Source organism: Schistocerca serialis, chromosome 3 (assembly GCF_023864345.2).
Source record: "Schistocerca serialis cubense isolate TAMUIC-IGC-003099 chromosome 3, iqSchSeri2.2, whole genome shotgun sequence".
Classification (NCBI taxonomy): domain Eukaryota; kingdom Metazoa; phylum Arthropoda; class Insecta; order Orthoptera; family Acrididae; genus Schistocerca; species Schistocerca serialis.
Window position 1 is genome coordinate 11010408 of NC_064640.1, and position 18474 is coordinate 11028881.

The window sequence follows — 18474 nt, forward strand, 5'->3', positions numbered from 1 at the left end:
CAAGGAAAACACTGACAAGAAGAAGGGACAGGATGATAGCGCATGTTTTAAGTCATCAGGGAATAACTCCCTGGTACTAGAGGAAAAAAACTGTAGGGAAAGACAAGAGATTGGAATGCATCCAGCAAATAATTGAGGATATAATGTGCAAATGCTACTCTGAATGAAAAGGTTGGCGCTGGAGAGGAATTCGTGATGGCCTGCATCAAACCAGTCAGAAAACTGTTGACTTCAAACACACACACACACACACACACACACACACACACACACACACACACAAACCTATACTTATGTATGTACATACAGAAAAATATTCTCTGCTAACCCATCAGTAATAGTAAATAATTAGCGACCTGCCCCAGCTTCACACGCGGGTTTCACAAAATATCTATGGTTGGATGAATTGTCTGGCATAGTGGTATTATGAGGGGTGTTCAGTAAGTAATGCAACACTTTTTTTTCTCAGACAATTGCAGTTTAAAATATGTGGATTTGTTGTGGGACATCATGGAATATTCCTGCTTCTGCCTTTATAGTTTCACGAAGTTCCGACAGGCGGCGGCGCTATACGTAACCTTCAAAATGGTGTCTGTAACAGAGGTGTTTTCCAAGCAGAGAGCTGTCTTTTGAGTTTCCTTTGGTGGAAAACCAGAGCATCACAGATATTCATAGGCACCTGGAGAATGTCTACGGTGTGATGCTGAGTAAGGCATCTGTCATCATCGCAACAAGAATGAGTAAACCTGTCTGATCTCGCACAAGCCGGATGGCCACGTACAGCTGTGACTCCTGCAATGTTGGAATGTGCAGATACTCTCATTCGAACTGATCAACGGTTGACAATGAAGTACCTCGCTACTCAACTGGATGTCTCTCTCAGTAGTGCTGACGCAATCGCCCTCCAGTTGGGGTACTCACGGGGTGCCCACCGTGTTCCTTGTTGCCTAACAGAAGACTTCATCTGTTTGGTCCTATGAAGGATGCACTCTGTGGGAAGTAGTACGTGGATGATGAGGAGGTTATTGATGCAGCGAGACATTGGCTCTGATGTTGATTAGTAGAGTGATAACATGCAGGCATACAGGCCCTCCCAGTAAGGTGACATAATGCTGTTGCACTGAATCGAGATTAATGTGAAAAATAGGGTTTTGTAGCCAAAAGAGTCTCGAATAATAGGATGTATTGGAATCCTGAATAAAACCATCCTGCATTCAGAAAAAAAACTTGTGTTACATTACTTATTGAATGCCCCTCGTAAATTATACACACAAACATTTCTTATGAAATAGAGTACCTATTAGTGAAAACCATACCAAAATCCTTATAGTAGTTCCTGAGATTAGTCTTCACACACAGACAGAAAAAAGCAGCATGGAACTTTAATCTATATTATTAATAAAACTATAAAACCATTGTGTATGTCTGTCTGTCTGTTCGAACATGCTAATCTCCAAAAGTACTAGACAAATTTTCATGGGGTTTTTGGAGATAGCTCACGCATAACTTGGAGCACCTTATAGGCTTTGTTTCCTCAAAGTCTGAACACGGAGAAAAAAGATATTGTGGTTTAAAGTCTTATCTAAAACTGCCTGCTCAGCTTAGTAACTCAAATGTTTAATCATCATGGCAAAACACACAAAGAAGAAATAGACGGTGCTGTTAGTTTTGGAGTACACCAAAGAACCAATAGATAACACCGTTCATTTTTTTTCATTCAGTGACAGATGTATTTTCAGAAGTTTATACCAATGACAGAATTAAGCACCACAATCATATCTTTACAAATACAATCTAACAGTGGATTTACTTAGCTAGGATATACAGATTTACTGATTTTGCTTTATGTATTAAACACTTAATGACAGTGCTCTGCTTCTTTCAGTAAGCTTTTACTTACATACTGTGCTAGGAAAAATGAATTTATTAAGTTTGATTTGGCTGCTCAATCATTACACATATTTTTTTTGAAACCTCCTGGCACATTAAAACTGCATGCCGCATCAAGAGTCGAACTCGGGACCTTTGCCTTACGTGGGCAAGTGCTCTACCGACTGAGCTATCCAAGCACGACTCATGACTCATCCTCACAGGTTCAATCTGCCAGTACCTCATCTCCTACTATCCAAACTTCACAGAAATTCTTCTGCAAACCTTGCAGAACTAGCACTCCTGGAAGAAAGGATGTGCACAGACAGGGCTTTGCCACAGCCTGGGGATGTTTCCAGAATGATATTCTGGATATTTTGTTTTGTTAAAAAAAATAAAAATAAAATAAAAAGGCAACTCTTTCTGAATACATGAGCATAGCTAAAAGACTGAGGACCCTGCAGTCTCAAGAATCCAATGAAGATCATGAGGTGAGACTTGCTGTGGCTCCAGAATATCAGGCTTTAACTCTCTATTTGGAAACTCTTTCCAAAATTGATGCACTACGTACCTCTGATCAGGAGTGACATGCATTATCTCCCTCCTCAGAACCCTTCACTCACAGAAGCTTAACATTACTTCTCTCCAATGTAACATCACACAAACAGTAATTTTGACAGGATGTGCCACAGGTGAGCGAGTTTTATACCTAAAATTCCGCTTATCCTAATTTGCTTTATATGTGTATAATTCCTGGTGAGCTTATGTTATGCCACAACCATAAACAAAGCACAATGCCAGCTGATGTGTGTTGTACATGCGGGCGTTATTGTCAGATGATTTTCACATGGAAAGATCTACATGATTCTCTCTAATGCTGGTAAAGCAAACAAGCTCTTCATTCATGTCCCCAATCAAATCACTTCAAACGTTGTATACTAAGAAGCTTTATAAGTCAAAAATAAATTCTGTGCATAGAAAATCTCAGGCACAGCTATAAATAAATACCCAGGCAATGCCGGGTTTCTCAGCTAGTTTATAATACATATAGATAATTATCATGCCTAACCATTGTCTATGTAGCAGAAATGCTGCGAGTCCACTGTTACACTACTCTGCTATATTCCACTTGAGCCTAACAACAGGGACTGATGACCATACAGTTTGGTGTCCCCCCCCCGCCCCCTCTTTTAAACCAACCAACCTAACAACAGACGTAAGTGATGGGTTTTCTGTTAAATGGGCAGAGGAGGAGACTGGAGACTCAAGTCTCCAAGCTTGCAGGGATGGAAAGTTTGGAAATGACATCATAGGATTGCTGGTGAGTTTAAAGCAAGTTCACAAACATCATTTCTGATCTCTATTTTCTGTCATTATTTCACATGCTGTGGTTGGGAATTCATTGGCAGTGCCTTGCTAATTGATGCCCAAAGCAGAACACAGCATCTAAAGCCTGTCAAATTCGATGTCTGGTTCACAAGGGCAGATGGGAAAGAGCATCCATTCTTGCATGCAACATAGTGGGCTGAGAGTGGATTTTGTAATTGTAATGTTGCTGAACACTTCAAAGAAAACTTGAGTCCCATTTCAAACAGGTACCCGACTCATACAATTATAGTCAGTGGTGACTACAATCTACCCTCAATATGCTGGAAAAATTATACGTTTAAAGACGCCGGCAGGCATAAAATGTCAACTGAAATTGTACCGAATGCTTTTTCAGAAAATTATTTTGAACAATTAGTTCATGAGCCCACTCGAAGCACAAATGGTTGCGAAAGCATACTTGACCTCTTAGCAACAAATCATCCTGGACAAATAGTGAGTACCATGATGAATACAGCGGTTAGTGACCACAAGGCTGTTGCTGCTAGGCTGAATATCGTAACACCTACAACAATCAAAAATAAACGCAACGTATATCTATTTAAATAAGCTGATAAAAATGCTCTTAATGCCTTTTTAAGAGGCAGTCTTCACTCTTTCCAATCTGATCACATAAGCGTAGAAAAGTTGTGGAATGATTTCAAAGAGATAGTATCAACAGAAATTGAGAGATATATACCACATAAACTAATAAGTGATGGTACTGATCCCCCATGGTACACAAAACTGATCAGATTGCTGTTGCAGAAGCAACAAAAAAAGCATGCCAAATTTAAAAGAATGCAAAACCCCCAAGACTGGCAAAGTTTTGCAGAAGTTTGAAATATAGCACGTACTTCAATGCGAGATGCTTTCAATAATTTCCACAATGAAACTCTGCCTCGAGATCTGGCAGAAAACCCAAAGAGATTCTGGTCACACATAAAGCACGCCTGTGGCAAGATGTGATCAATACCATCACTGCACAATAACAATGGTGGGTTGGGTTGTTTTGAGGGAAGAGACCAAACTACGAGGTCATCAATCTCATTGGATTAGGGAAGGAAGTCGGCCGTGCCCTTTCAAAGGAACCATCCCGGCATTTGCCTGGAGTGATTTAGGGAAATCACGGAAAACCTTAATCAGGATGGCCGGACGCGGGATTGAACCTTGTCCTCCCGAATGCGAGTCCAGTGTGCTAACCACTGCGCCACCTCGCTCGGTAACAATGGTGGAGTCACTGATGACAGTGCCACTAAAGCAGAGTTACTAAACACAATTTTCTGAAACTCCTTCACCAAAGAAGATGAAGTAAATGTTCCCAAATTCCAATCAAGAACTGCCAAGATGAGGAACATAGAAATAGATATTCTCATTGCAAAGCATCTTGAATCACTTAATGAAGCCAAGGCCTCCAGTCCAGATTGTATACCAGTCAGGTTCCTCTCAGAGTATGCTGATACAATAGCTCCATATTTAGCAATTATGTACAACCGCTCACTCACAGAAAGATCCGTACCTAAAGACTGGAAAATTCCTCAAGTCACACCAATACCCAAAAAGGGAAGTAGGAGTAATCCGCTGAATTACAGGCCCATATCACTAGCGTCAATTTGCAGTAAGGTTTAAGAACATATACTGTATTCAAACATTATGAAGTACCTCGAAGAAAACGATTTATTGACACATAGTCAGCATGGATTCAGAAAATATCGTTCTTGTGAAACACAACTAGCTCTTTATACTCATGAAGTAATGAGTGCTATCGACAGGGGATGTCAAATTGATACCATATTTTTAGATTTCCAGGGGACTTTCAACACCGTTCCTCACAAGTGTGTTCTAATGAAACTGCTTGCCTATGGAATATCACCTCAGTTGTGTGACTGGATTCGTGATTTCCTGTCAGAGAGGTCACAGTTCATAGTAATGGACGGAAAGTCATTGAGTAAAACAGAATCCAGCATTCCCTATGGAAGGGTTATAGGCCCTCTATTGTTCCTGATCTATATTAATGACATAGGAGACAATCTGAGAAGCCATCTTAGATTATTTGCAGAAGATGCTGTCATTTACCATCTTGTAAAGTCATCAGATGACCAAAATGAATTGCAAAATGATTTAGATAAGATATCTGTATGGTCCGAAAAGTGTCAGTTGACCCTGAATAAACAAAAGTGTGAAGTTATCAACGTGACTACTAAAAGAAATCTGCTAAATTTTGATTACGCGAAAAGTCACACAAATCTGAAGGCTGTAAATTCAACTAAATACTTAGGGAATACAATTACAAATAACCTAAATTGGAATGATCACAAAGATAATGTTGTGGGTAGAGCAAAACAAAGATTGCGATTGATTGCCAGAATACTTAAAAAGTGCAACAGGTCTACTAAGGAGACTGCTTACACCACGCTTGTCTGCCCTATTCTGGAGTATTCCTGTGCGGTGTGGGATCTGCATCACGTGGGACTGACAGGTGACATCAAAAAAGCACAAAGAAGGGCAGCTCATTTTGTATTATCATGAAATACGGGAGATAGTGCTACAGACATGATACGTGAATTGGAGTCGCAATAATTAAAACAAAGGCATTTTTCGTTGTGACGGGATCTTCTCATGAAATTTCATTCACCAGTTTTCTCTTCGGATTGTGAAAACATTCTGTTGGCACCTACCTACATAGGGAGAAATGATCATGACAATAAAATAAGAAAAATTAGAGCTTGAACAGAAAAATTTAAGTGCTTGTTTTCGCCGCATGCCATTCGAGAGTGGAACGGTAGAGAGACTGCTTGAAGGTGGTTCATTGAACCCTCTGCCAGGCACTTTATTGTGAATAGCAGAGTAAGTTAAGCGACTAATCCTGGTCCATCACTGATTTCCATTATGACCTTTATAACACCAGAAGAGATCGGCGATCCCTCTGACAATGTGTCAGTTCCGCTGTAGGCTGCTGCCCAGTGAAATGGAGGCAGGGTTTGTTTCCCTGCACTATACCTTCCCCTGTGGCAATCAAAATTCTAGTCTGTTTACGCTCATGGCCATCTGTGACTATAGCCTATAGTGCCTGCTCTCTGTACTATAGTGATTCGACAACAAAATCTTTAACATTATTTGACGGTGCCTAAATTCTTCCCCTAACATTAAAATCAATTTGCTGATAGTTCAGTTGTACTTCTACCCTAAGAGCCTCATTGGTTCTATCTATATCATTGTCAAGCATGTATCATAGGGCTATGAATGCCCACAAAAGGTCGAAATTAGTAATCTGCACATTTTTTAATCTTCAAATTGGGTGGGAAAAGACAAATAATGTCCAGAAACAGCTTATATTGGAGACACATTCACTTAACTGGTGGGAAAATACTGCTACTTTTGAACAGAACAATCACTTTTGAAAGCTTAAATGCAGCCAAATGAAGAAAACAAAGGTCACTTCAGAAGAAAAAGGTGCTGAAGTTTTTGCAATGGCAAATTTTCCACTCAGTGTTCCCAAACAGCGCTTGTTTTAACAGTCACTTTCAAAGAACTATTGTTTATCTTCGCTCATGTAGCATGACAACCTTTTAAATTTGGGCATCTAACCATTTACAAAAAAAATTAATGCAAACTTCGACAAAAATAGACATGAATTTCCCAAAAAAACAGATGTTAATTTTGCCAAAAATAGATGAAACATTTTAGTGGTTCCTAATACCGTCTTCTCAATTTGCAAGTTGAGCTCCCCCCTCCCCCCCAGCGGCATATTTATGCGATAATACTGTGCCACTGCTGAAGTCTGGAATTCTGTCCGGTCTGGCATACTTCTGTCCAGATGTGACTGGAAAGGGAAACTGAATTCCTACAAGATGCTAAAAAAATATAGTATGCAGAGTGTCTTCTGCCCTCTATCCAACACTTGTTAATTGCTCTCTTAACTCTAAAACAGTACTGGCCTTTGCCAGGCAAGCATGTTGTGGTGTCACCGCCAGACACCACACTTGCTAGGTGGTAGCCTTTTAATCGGTCGCGGTCCATTAGTATACGTCGGACCCGCGTGTCGCCACTGTCAGTAATTGCGGACCGAGCGCCACCACACGGCATGTCTAGAGAGACGTACTAGCACTCGCCCCAGTTGTACAGCCAACGTTGCTAGCCATGGTTCACTGACAATCACGCTCTCATTTGCCGAGATGATAGTTAGCATAGCCTTCAGCCAAGTCATTTGCTACGACCTAGCAAGGCGCCATCACCAAGTATATTGAAATGGAGATTATATCTGTACAAGAGTGATGTTATACAATTATGGATTAAAGTTAAGTATTCCAGAAGCTACGTACTTTTCTTTATAGCATTCATTACGTATCCTGTTTCAGACCTCACGCCAGCCTGCGTGAGTTTAAGCGCGTGCCTTTCGGCTTCCTCTCATTGTGTCTAGTCTGTCTTGTCTAGACACAACACAAGTAATGCATTCCTTAAAATTATAATATGATTTGTGCTGACAAAATAATTTCCATAAATCCAGAACAGTGCCTCAGTGGAAAATGAGACTTTTGTAACATAGAAAGTATGTCATAGGAGACTACTGCATGGCTGAAGGGTATACATTGAATTTCAGTTGTACAAAATTGTTTACTCAGGCAACAAGTTACTGAGACTGAGTTGTATAGAAGTCCACAAGAATTTTCATTTTAGACAATTTAATAAACCAGGACAACAAATCCTATCTTAGCAACATCTGTAATTCTGCCATGACCTACTCACTGCTCAGTACCTCAAGGCTCAGTCAGTCACAAGTGCGGGGAAATGAAAGACAGTCTTATGTAATCTATGGGTGCTCTCTGCTTTAGCACAGATGAACAGTGTGATGAAGCAATGGGAAAACATATAATCCCCGCATACATGCTGTAACACTCAGTATGTCAGATCACTCGATGATAACAGAATGGTACGTCATCGAAGTACCATGTAATTTCTACGATTTAACCTGCCTGTACAACCAGAATCCATTCAGTTTTGAGTATCCTGTTTGGATTTATAAAGTCTTGTAACTAATAATTCCAGTAGCAAAATACTTCACTCTGTTGTCTGAAACTTGCAGAGTTACAATTGCATTTGGTAAACCACAGGAAATGTGATTTATCTTACATCAACCAATTCCTATCAGTTGCTTCAAAAATAATTGTTTGGTTAAACTGTTAACTATTCATTTCAAGTATTAACATTTACGAAACTGTTTTTCAGTGACAATACGTAAGTTATGCAGATGTTCCAAGTTGCAAGCACAACTCTTGAATGACTTTGTGATATTACTTTTCAGTCAATATATCAATATAGCATATAATTCTAACTTATCTGTGCTTATCTTCCATTTTCATGTATAAGTTCATTAGGCTATACTGAAAATATGCATTAATTTATTATATTATTCTATCTAAGGATGATCCCCTCTCTGAACACTTCACTATTATTGTATAATTTATTTCCAGCCTAGTCCAACATTACAGCACAGTACAAATGGCTCAACAGTATTCTATGATATTATAGCAGACACTCTGAGTGGTAACTATGGTTTGTTTTACATCTTTCCTAAATAATAAATAATTAAAAAACAAAATTCTGTATAAATTAGTTTTCAAGATATCAATGGGATTTTTATTGTCAATATATGTCAAAATCTGAAAGTATATTTTTTTAAAAAATATGAACATATAAAACTATGTTATAAGCTGAATAATATGTGTGACCTCCTGGTGAGAGTGGTGTTGCATCTTTGGTAGACTGTCTTGTAGAGCATCGGGCACAGTTCTGCTTGCACCGGGGACCTTCAGCTGCACTCGTACCATCAGCTAAGAGTCGCACCTCTCCCTCGTAGCCCTTATTACAGAAGAACTTCTTAAAACCTATAAATGCGTCAAATGTATTAATTTATAGACATTTGAGAGAGCATCTCACACAATAATACAATTAAAAACTATGTTTTATGCAATTTCTGTGACTGTCTATCTTTTGGCAACACTCCATTGAAATAAAGTTTAACAAATAAAATATGCATTATCATAAATATTCAACATGCTATTTTCATATTTTTTTCAAATTGTCTTATTTTTTGCAACTGTCCTGCATGTTTTTCACCCTTGATTCAGGATGTCAACAAACCGAGTGATTCTAAATGCCCATATTTGTTTCTGAAATGTAGTCACATAGAAATAGGGTAAAAAATTATTCATTTACTTTGTGCTGTCGTTTAACATTCTACAGTGACCATTTCAAGCGACACAGAAGACCGACAACAACACACTTTTAGCAGTAACTGTAGAATACGGTTCAGCTATTGTCCGTAGAGCTGTGACTTACAATGTTAAGTTCATCCAGAAAAAAATGATAATTTTTTTAGAAACGTCGTGTCTTCAGCCATATAATCGAGCTACTATGATTCAGTGAAATTATAAAACTGTTGAAGTTGCAGCTTAGGGTCACGATTTAATAATCATTTCATTCTAGAGAGCTGCAGGTCACTGACAGTATCTGTCAGACGTGTCCGAAAGAACAGATACCCTCTTCATATAGCATGTACGAGTGACTAAGTGCAAGGTACACTTTGAATGCGACAGTCCAGTGCTGAATGCAGCAAAACATTTGACTGTCAAACGCAAATAGTACCTTACACTTAGCCAGTCATTCAAGCAATGTGGCCAGCTTACACACGATTTGGTGTTATGGTAGGACTTATGTGGATGGATTGATAAAGGACTAAGGTCTAAAACTGGTTGCCATGTGCATAAAAACAACTTCTGTGCAACTTTGACAGTTTTGTAATTTCATTGCAAATTAATGTGTAAATATCACTACATGCTGAACATTTAGAGAGACAGACAGAGAGAGAGAGAGAGAGAGAGAGAGAGAGAGAGAGAGAGACAGGGGGGGAGGGGAGCTCATAACAAACATATTTGATATAGTGAAAGAGTGGTCTATGGTTTAAAGCATGTTACAGCACTGGTAAACTGTAGGTGTGCCAACGCGAAACTGACAAACGTAACTCATATAATTAATTACATTTCAGCAAGATCTTATGAGGAGCTTCAGAAGCCTGATCAGTCTATCCAATGCATTATCCAGCATGTTGGTTGGGACATGTCAACTGTGAATGAATGTTGGTACTGATTGTCCAAGGAAGGAGCACACATTTTGTCATCATCATTCTGGACAACAGCAGTACACAGATTCACATCTAGATCATTGTGTCAAATGTGCAGCCACTGTTGATTACATGGTGATCAATGGGCAAATTAGAACCAATATTCAATTCTGAGTATTAACTAGGACCATCAGGAACAATTTTCTAGATGCTGGACAACAAACAATGATGCAGCTCATAAGGCTTCTTCTCAATGTTCATTATCCTACAGCCAATGGTTATACAAAAGATAAAACTGGAAGGATAAAGTTGCAAAGTTGCGTTTAGTGATGAGAGCAGACTACACTTTGATATGGGTGATGATTGTTAGTGAGTGCAATGTCAACCAGGAGATAATCAACTACTGGAATGTATTAGGTGAGAACATACAGGACAAAGGGTCATGGTGTGGGGAACTTGTGATGCTGCTGATGTGCAAGTCTCATTTGAGTTCCTCTTTTATCCATAGTTGACAATGACATAGTAAATAATACCAGGAAATTTTCACTGATGTACATGACACTGCACATGTTGAAAGTACTTCCAACAGGTATTTATTTTAATACAGGCACTGAAATGATTATAATAATCTTACAGTTTAACTTAGCACAGTGTTTGTATTAAATAGTAGGATCAAACTTACACTGATTTGCACTGGATCTGCATAAGCATAATTCAATGAGTGGCAAGTTTCATGATTAACACAGGTTCCTCTCATGTTTCCTAGCTTCCATTCACTTTCTCATTGTCCAAACACTTATTTTGTAGGTTCAACATGTAGATGTATAGTTTACAAATTAAATAAACATTATTTTATTACATTTTCAATAAAACCACAGTAAACAGGAGTTGCAGGTGAGTCATTCCATGTTAGTTCAACCAGGGGCTCCAGCTCATAGTTTCAGATTTGACTGAAATTCAGTACACTTATGTACAAAGTACTGGTTTCCCCTGCCAATTAGATCCAGAATTATGACTTCTGAAAGAAGATGGCGTGACCCGGAAATGGCAACCTGCATCTGGCAATCTATCTTCAGACCCAACTTCAGGTTTTAATAACTTTGGAACTATTCCGCACAGTCCAGTGAAATATTTACATCCCAGTAACATCCATTTAGAGAACACACTCCATGAATCAAAACACCAACAACATATTTCTGAGGGAAAATAAAAAATTCCAAAATGTGATTAAAAAAATGTAATATGTAAAAAGGTACATATGCCAAATATAATTCACTCAAAAAGGGTATAAATTTTTTTGTGGTAAGCTTAATGTGGCCTAAACACACACAGAACTCATCATGCCCATATCAGTCACAAAAACTGTGTTACATGCACACAAAAATACAAAAATTTGAAAAATTACCTGAAAAACATGGATTTTCGAAGTGTGGTAACACAAAAGGGACAAGTGGTATCCAAGCCAAATTTCACACACTGCATAAGTAGACCATAATGATATATCTCTCAAAATTTCAGCATGTTATTGCAAGACATTTGTGTATAATGGAAGTTGACCCTAAGCTGTATTTGGTGATGTGGCCATTGTTCCAGAACACAATTTTGTAAAAACATATCGTAAACTGTTCTGCCTCTTTTTATCCTCTCCCAAAACTGTTTAATCACTAAGCAACAACATATAGACAGATTAATACAACCTATAATTAATGTTTACTGCACCTTAACTGCTAAAAACCAGTCGATTGTGCTTCGAACAGTTCTCCCACACTTTAGCTACTGTACTCTGTACATTTAGTGGCAAATTGTACTGTCTTTCTGACACTGAGGTAGGAACTGGAACTGTCATAAGAATATGTTCAAAAGGAATCCAACACCTGTCTGCCAAACGTGGCCAATGAAATGATCTTGCTGGTCCTGCTGGTGCCATGAAGTTCACAAATACATCACCTTCTGCTTCACAGCACTCTGCAACACATCCTAAGTACCATTTGTCATCATAAACAGCAATAACATAGCAACCTGGTCATATGTTGCTGCTTTTGCTTCTGAATCCTGAGTCAGACACACTGTGAAGACACATGTTGTGCATGAATCTATAGTTATAACTCGACAGTCTGCTCATCTGCACATTATCAGAGTCCGCTGGAGAAAAGTAATGATGGCTCCTTGTGCCTGCAACAGTTTTAACATGTTCTAGTCTGCTTTTTAGCAACTCTTCGAGTGATTTCACCTCATCTTTTGAAACATAGAATGATTGTATGCTAGAGATGTTTTTCTGTACCCAGGTAAATAATTGAAGAGGTTTTGGAATGTGACCTTATGTAGGGTGGTGCAGACTAGCTCATGATACCATGCACTTAATGGTAGCACCAATACCATCACATACATTTTTACCATGACTTCTTGTGAAAAAATTCCATTCTGCGTGAATCTGAAAATCATGGTAATGCATGCATAAATTTTTGAGATTTTTACAGATTTTGTACTGACTAGCTGCCCCATCACTGAAGTATTTCGCAAAATGTATGTGAGGCAGCTTGTTTTTCACATATGCCATGACAGAGCGAATCTGGGCATGAACTGCAATGGCATCATGAATTGAACAGTCACTAAAAAGGCACAGGTTCATGACAGACACATCACCTGATTCACCTCTATAGTAAATCGCAAATGGCTGTAGAGTTGCTTGACTGTTGTCCCAATGACATCCTTGGATGGCATCTTGAACTATAAATGCATAATTTTCAGAAAAGTCTAGTATTACTATAATTTTATCTTGTTTTGAATTATGCTTACAAAACTGGAGATAAGCCGATTGTGCTGTTGCTGTGAAGCTGTGTGTGGTCAGTTTGTCCTATTTTTTGACAACACATTTCAACAAAATCTTCCACTGTACTTCACTTTCTTTCAAGACTTGTGCAATCCATGTGTGTCTATTGTTTATAAGAAACAAGTTCATCATCATCCATAAGGAGTTCACCATACAGTTTGTTATTCATGTGTTCTGCAAGATTTGCCTTACCAGGACACTTTTCACACCTGTGTATCATGCACTGGTAGGAACTGATGTCCCACACTAGCAGCTTCATTGCACCTTTGTAATCCAGACCACAATCCTTTATAGCAGCAAACATCAGCTTAGCATTTTGATGGGTCTCACATACACAAACATTGTGTGTGCCCCTTGCACTTACATTTACATTTACATTTATACTCCGCAAGCCACCCAACGGTGTGTGGCGGAGGGCACTTTACGTGCCACTGTCATTACCTCCCTTTCCTGTTCCAGTAGCGTATGGTTCGGGGGAAGAACGACTGTCTGAAAGCCTCCGTGCGTGCTCTAATCTCTCTAATTTTACATTCGTGATCTCCTCTGGAGGTATAAGTAGGGGAAGCAATATATTCGATACCTCATCCAGAAACGCACCCTCTCGAAACCTGGACAGCAAGCTACACCGCGATGCAGAGCGCCTCTCTTGCAGAGTCTGCCACTTGAGTTTATTAAACATCTCCGTAACGCTATCACGGTTACCAAATAACCCTGTGACGAAACGCGCCGCTCTTCTTTGGATCTTCTCTATCTCCTCCGTCAGACCGATCTGATACGGATCCCACACTGATGAGCAATACTCAAGTATAGGTCGAACGAGTGTTTTGTAAGCCACCTCCTTTGTTGATGGACTACATTTTCTAAGCACTCTCCCAATGAATCTCAACCTGGTACCCGCCTTACCAACAATTAATTTTATATGATCATTCCACTTCAAATCGTTCCACACGCATACTCCCAGATATTTTACAGAAGTAACTGCTACCAGTGTTTTTTCCGCTATCATATAATCATACAATAAAGGATCCTTCTTTCTATGTATTCGCAATACATTACATTTGTCTATGTTAAGGGTCAGTTGCCACTCCCTGCACAAAGTGCCTATCCGCTGCAGATCTTCCTGCATTTCGCTACAATTTTCTAATGCTGCAACTTCTCTGTATACTACAGCATCATCCGCGAAAAGCCGCATGGAACTTCCGACACTATCTACTAGGTCATTTATATATATTGTGAAAAGCAATGGTCCCATAACACTCCCCTGTGGCACACCAGAGGTTACTTTAACGTCTGTAGACGTCTCTCCATTGATAACAACATGCTGTGTTCTGTTTGCCAAAAACTCTTCAATCCAGCCACACAGCTGGTCTGATATTCCGTAGGCTCTTACTTTGTTTATCAGGCGACAGTGCGGAACTGTATCGAACGCCTTCCGGAAGTCAAGAAAAATAGCATCTACCTGGGAGCCTGTATCTAATATTTTCTGGGTCTCATGAACAAATAAAGCGAGTTGGGTCTCACACGATCGCTGTTTCCGGAATCCATGTTGATTCCTACATAGTAGATTCTGGGTTTCCAAAAACGACATGATAATCGAGCAAAAAACATGTTCTAAAATTCTACAACAGATCCACGTCAGAGATATAGGTCTATAGTTTTGCGCATCTGCTCGACGACCCTTCTTGAAGACTGGGACTATCTGTGCTCTTTTCCAATCATTTGGAACCCTCCGTTCCTCTAGAGACTTGCGGTACACGGCTGTTAGAAGGGGGGCAAGTTCTTTCGCATACTCTGTGTAGAATCGAATTGGTATCCCGTCAGGTCCAGTGGACTTTCCTCTATTGAGTGATTCCAGTTGCTTTTCTATTCCTTGGACACTTATTTCGATGTCAGCCATTTTTTCGTTTGTGCGAGGATTTAGAGAAGGAACTGCAGTGCGGTCTTCCTCTGTGAAACAGCTTTGGAAAAAGGTGTTTAGTATTTCAGCTTTACGAGTGTCATTCTCTGTTTCAATGCCATCATCATCCCGTAGTGTCTGGATATGCTGTTTTGAGCCACTTACTGATTTAACGTAAGACCAGAACTTCCTAGGATTTTCTGTCAAGTCGGTACATAGAGTTTTACTTTCGAATTCACTGAACGCTTCACGCATAGCCCTCCTTATGCTAACTTTGACATCGTTTAGCTTCTGTTTGTCTGAGAGGTTTTGGCTGCGTATAAACTTGGAGTGGAGCTCTCTTTGCTTTCGCAGTAGTTTCCTAACTTTGTTGTTGTACCGCGGGGGGTTTTTCCCGTCCCTCACAGTTTTACTCGGCACGTACCTGTCTAAAACGCATTTTACGATTGCCTTGAACTTTTTCCATAAACACTCAACATTGTCAGTGTCGGAACAGAAATTTTCGTTTTGATCTGTTAGGTAGTCTGAAATCTGCCTTCTGTTACTCTTGTTAAACAGATAAACCTTCCTCCCTTTTTTTATATTCTTATTAACTTCCATATTCAGGGATGCTGCAACGGCCTTATGATCACTGATTCCCTGTTCTGTACATACAGAGTCGAAAAGTTCGGGTCTGTTTGTTATCAGTAGGTCCAAGATGTTATCTCCACGAGTCGGTTCTCTGTTTAATTGCTCGAGGTAATTTTCGGATAGTGCACTCAGTATAATGTCACTCGATGCTCTGTCCCTACCACCCGTCCTAAACATCTGAGTGTCCCAGTCTATATCTGGTAAATTGAAATCTTCACCTAAGACTATAACATGCTGAGAAAATTTATGTGAAATGTATTCCAAATTTTCTCTCAGTTGTTCTGCCACTAATGCTGCTGAGTCGGGAGGTCAGTAAAAGGAGCCAATTATTAACCTAGTTCGGTTGTTGAGTGTAACCTCCACCCATAATAATTCACAGGAACTATCCACTTCTACTTCACTACAGGATAAACTACTACTAACGGCGACGAACACTCCACCACCGGTTGCATGCAATCTATCCTTTCTAAACACCGTCTGTACCTTTGTAAAAATTTCGGCAGAATTTATCTCTGGCTTAAGCCAGCTTTCTGTACCTATAACGATTTCAGCTTCGGTGCTTTCTATCAGCGCTTGAAGTTCTGGTACTTTACCAACGCAGCTTCGACAGTTGACAATTACAATACCGATTGCTGCTTGGTCCCCGCATGTCCTGACTTTGCCCCGCACCCGTTGAGGCTGTTGCCCTTTCTGTACTTGCCCAAGGCCATCTAACCTAAAAAACCGCCCAGCCCACGCCACACAACCCCTGCTACCCGTGTAGCCGCTTGTTGCGTGTAGTGGACTCCTGACCTATCCAGCGGAACCCGAAACCCCACCACCCTATGGCGCAAGTCGAGGAATCTGCAGCCCACACGGTCGCAGAACCGTCTCAGCCTCTGATTCAGACCCTCCACTCGGCTCTGTACCAAAGGTCCGCAGTCAGTCCTGTCAACGATGCTGCAGATGGTGAGCTCTGCTTTCATCCCGCTAGCGAGACTGGCAGTCTTCACCAAATCAGATAGCCGCCGGAAGCCAGAGAGGATTTCCTCCGATCCATAGCGACATACATCATTGGTGCCGACATGAGCGACCACCTGCAGATGGGTGCACCCTGTACCCTTCATGGCATACGGAAGGACCCTTTCCACATCTGGAATGACTCCCCCCGGTATGCACACGGAGTGCACTTTGGTTTTCTTCCCCTCTCTTGCTGCCATTTCCCTAAGGGGCCCCATTACGCGCCTGATGTTGGAGCTCCCAACTACCAGTAAGCCCACCCTCTGCGACTGCCCGGATCTTGCAGACTGAGGGGCAACCTCTGGAACAGGACAAGCAGCCATGTCAGGCCGAAGATCAGTATCAGCCTGAGACAGAGCCTGAAACCGGTTCGTCAGACAAACTGGAGAGGCTTTCCGTTCAGCCCTCCGGAATGTCTTTCGCCCCCTGCCACACCTTGAGATGACCTCCCACTCTACCACAGGTGAGGGATCAGCCTCAATGCGGGCAGTATCCCGGGCAACCACAGTCTTAGTCCGATCAGGGGATGTGTGGGACGAGCTGGCCGTCCCCGACAAACCCCCATCCGGACCCCCACAGTGATGCCCATTGGCAACAGCCTCAAGCTGTGTGACCGAAGCCAACACTGCCTGAAGCTGGGAGCGAAGGGATGCCAACTCAGCCTGCATCCGAACACAGCAGTTGCAGTCCCTATCCATGCTAAAAACTGGTTTGCAAAGAACGTCTGAACTAATCTACAGAGAGCGAAAACAAATCAACAAAATTTAAATGGTTATTAAAATACAAGATTGCCTAGTAAACGCAGTAATGCTGCTACTTGCGCACTGCTGACATTGCTCGGCGGCGGAAGGAGACTACGCGAATTTACACTATTCAGGTACTAAAACGCGATGCTACAACTCTCAAATACTATAATACGCCCGAAATTTATGAATTAAACAATGCAAGTACCAAAAACACGCAAAGAAATTAAGAATTAAACTATGTAACAAATGAGTGAGCTAGGAGTATACGACTTGCTGCTGCAGCTGCTTATCCAACGGCGGCATCCTTTTACAGGCACAACCCATTTTGGCTGAAGACTGAAAAAAGATGATAAAGCTACTTTGGTATTGGGATACTTTTCCTTGAATTCTACATATAGTTCTGATATGCTGCATAGCAACAGTCTTTTTGCATCTGTACATGTACATTTCCCATTTTCACCGTTACATAGTCTTTAATTCCAGGCATTATTCGGCTGTAGTCATTATTTTCATAAAACTCTGACACCAGCAACTTTATTTCTGAACTCAATTGCTTACCCTGAGCCTGCTGAAGTTGTGGAAGCACTCCTTGGGTTGCTTTTATTTTCCTAGCTTTCTTTACCATATATGTAGAAACATTGAATTCCTTTGAAGTGTAGTCAATAGACCAGCTGGAAGATGCAAGGGTAAGAATAGCTACTTTTTTCTGGCGTCTGGATATGGCACATTTTTCTTTCAAATCATGCACAATTTTGTCCAAATCAGAGCATTTCTGGCATTATTTCTGTTCCTTTGGAGCAGATAGTTCTTCCTCTTCCACCATTAGTGTGTCAGCTATTTTGTGTTTTAATTCCATTTGAGCTTCTCGTAGTTTTCTTCTACCATAGCTGGGCCTGTCTCTTTTCCAAACTTTGTGTGTCTTCATGGGAGTCAAACCAAGAGCAGTCACTGAAGTATTTAATTGCTCATCCGCTGTGGTTGTAGGTGGCTGATACTCTTCATCACTGTCATGTAAATT

General features: G+C 40.5%; 1 protein-coding gene across 1 annotated transcript in view; it reads right to left on the reverse strand.

Annotated features, from left to right (window-relative positions):
* The window catches only part of LOC126469668 (ceramide kinase), a 276003-nt gene that overhangs the window by 34114 nt on the left and 223415 nt on the right, over window positions 1-18474 (reverse strand). The window contains exon 6 of the mRNA XM_050096817.1: window positions 8964-9119. Within this exon, the coding sequence (XP_049952774.1) occupies window positions 8964-9119 (156 nt within the window). The remainder of the gene's footprint in view (window positions 1-8963; window positions 9120-18474) is intronic.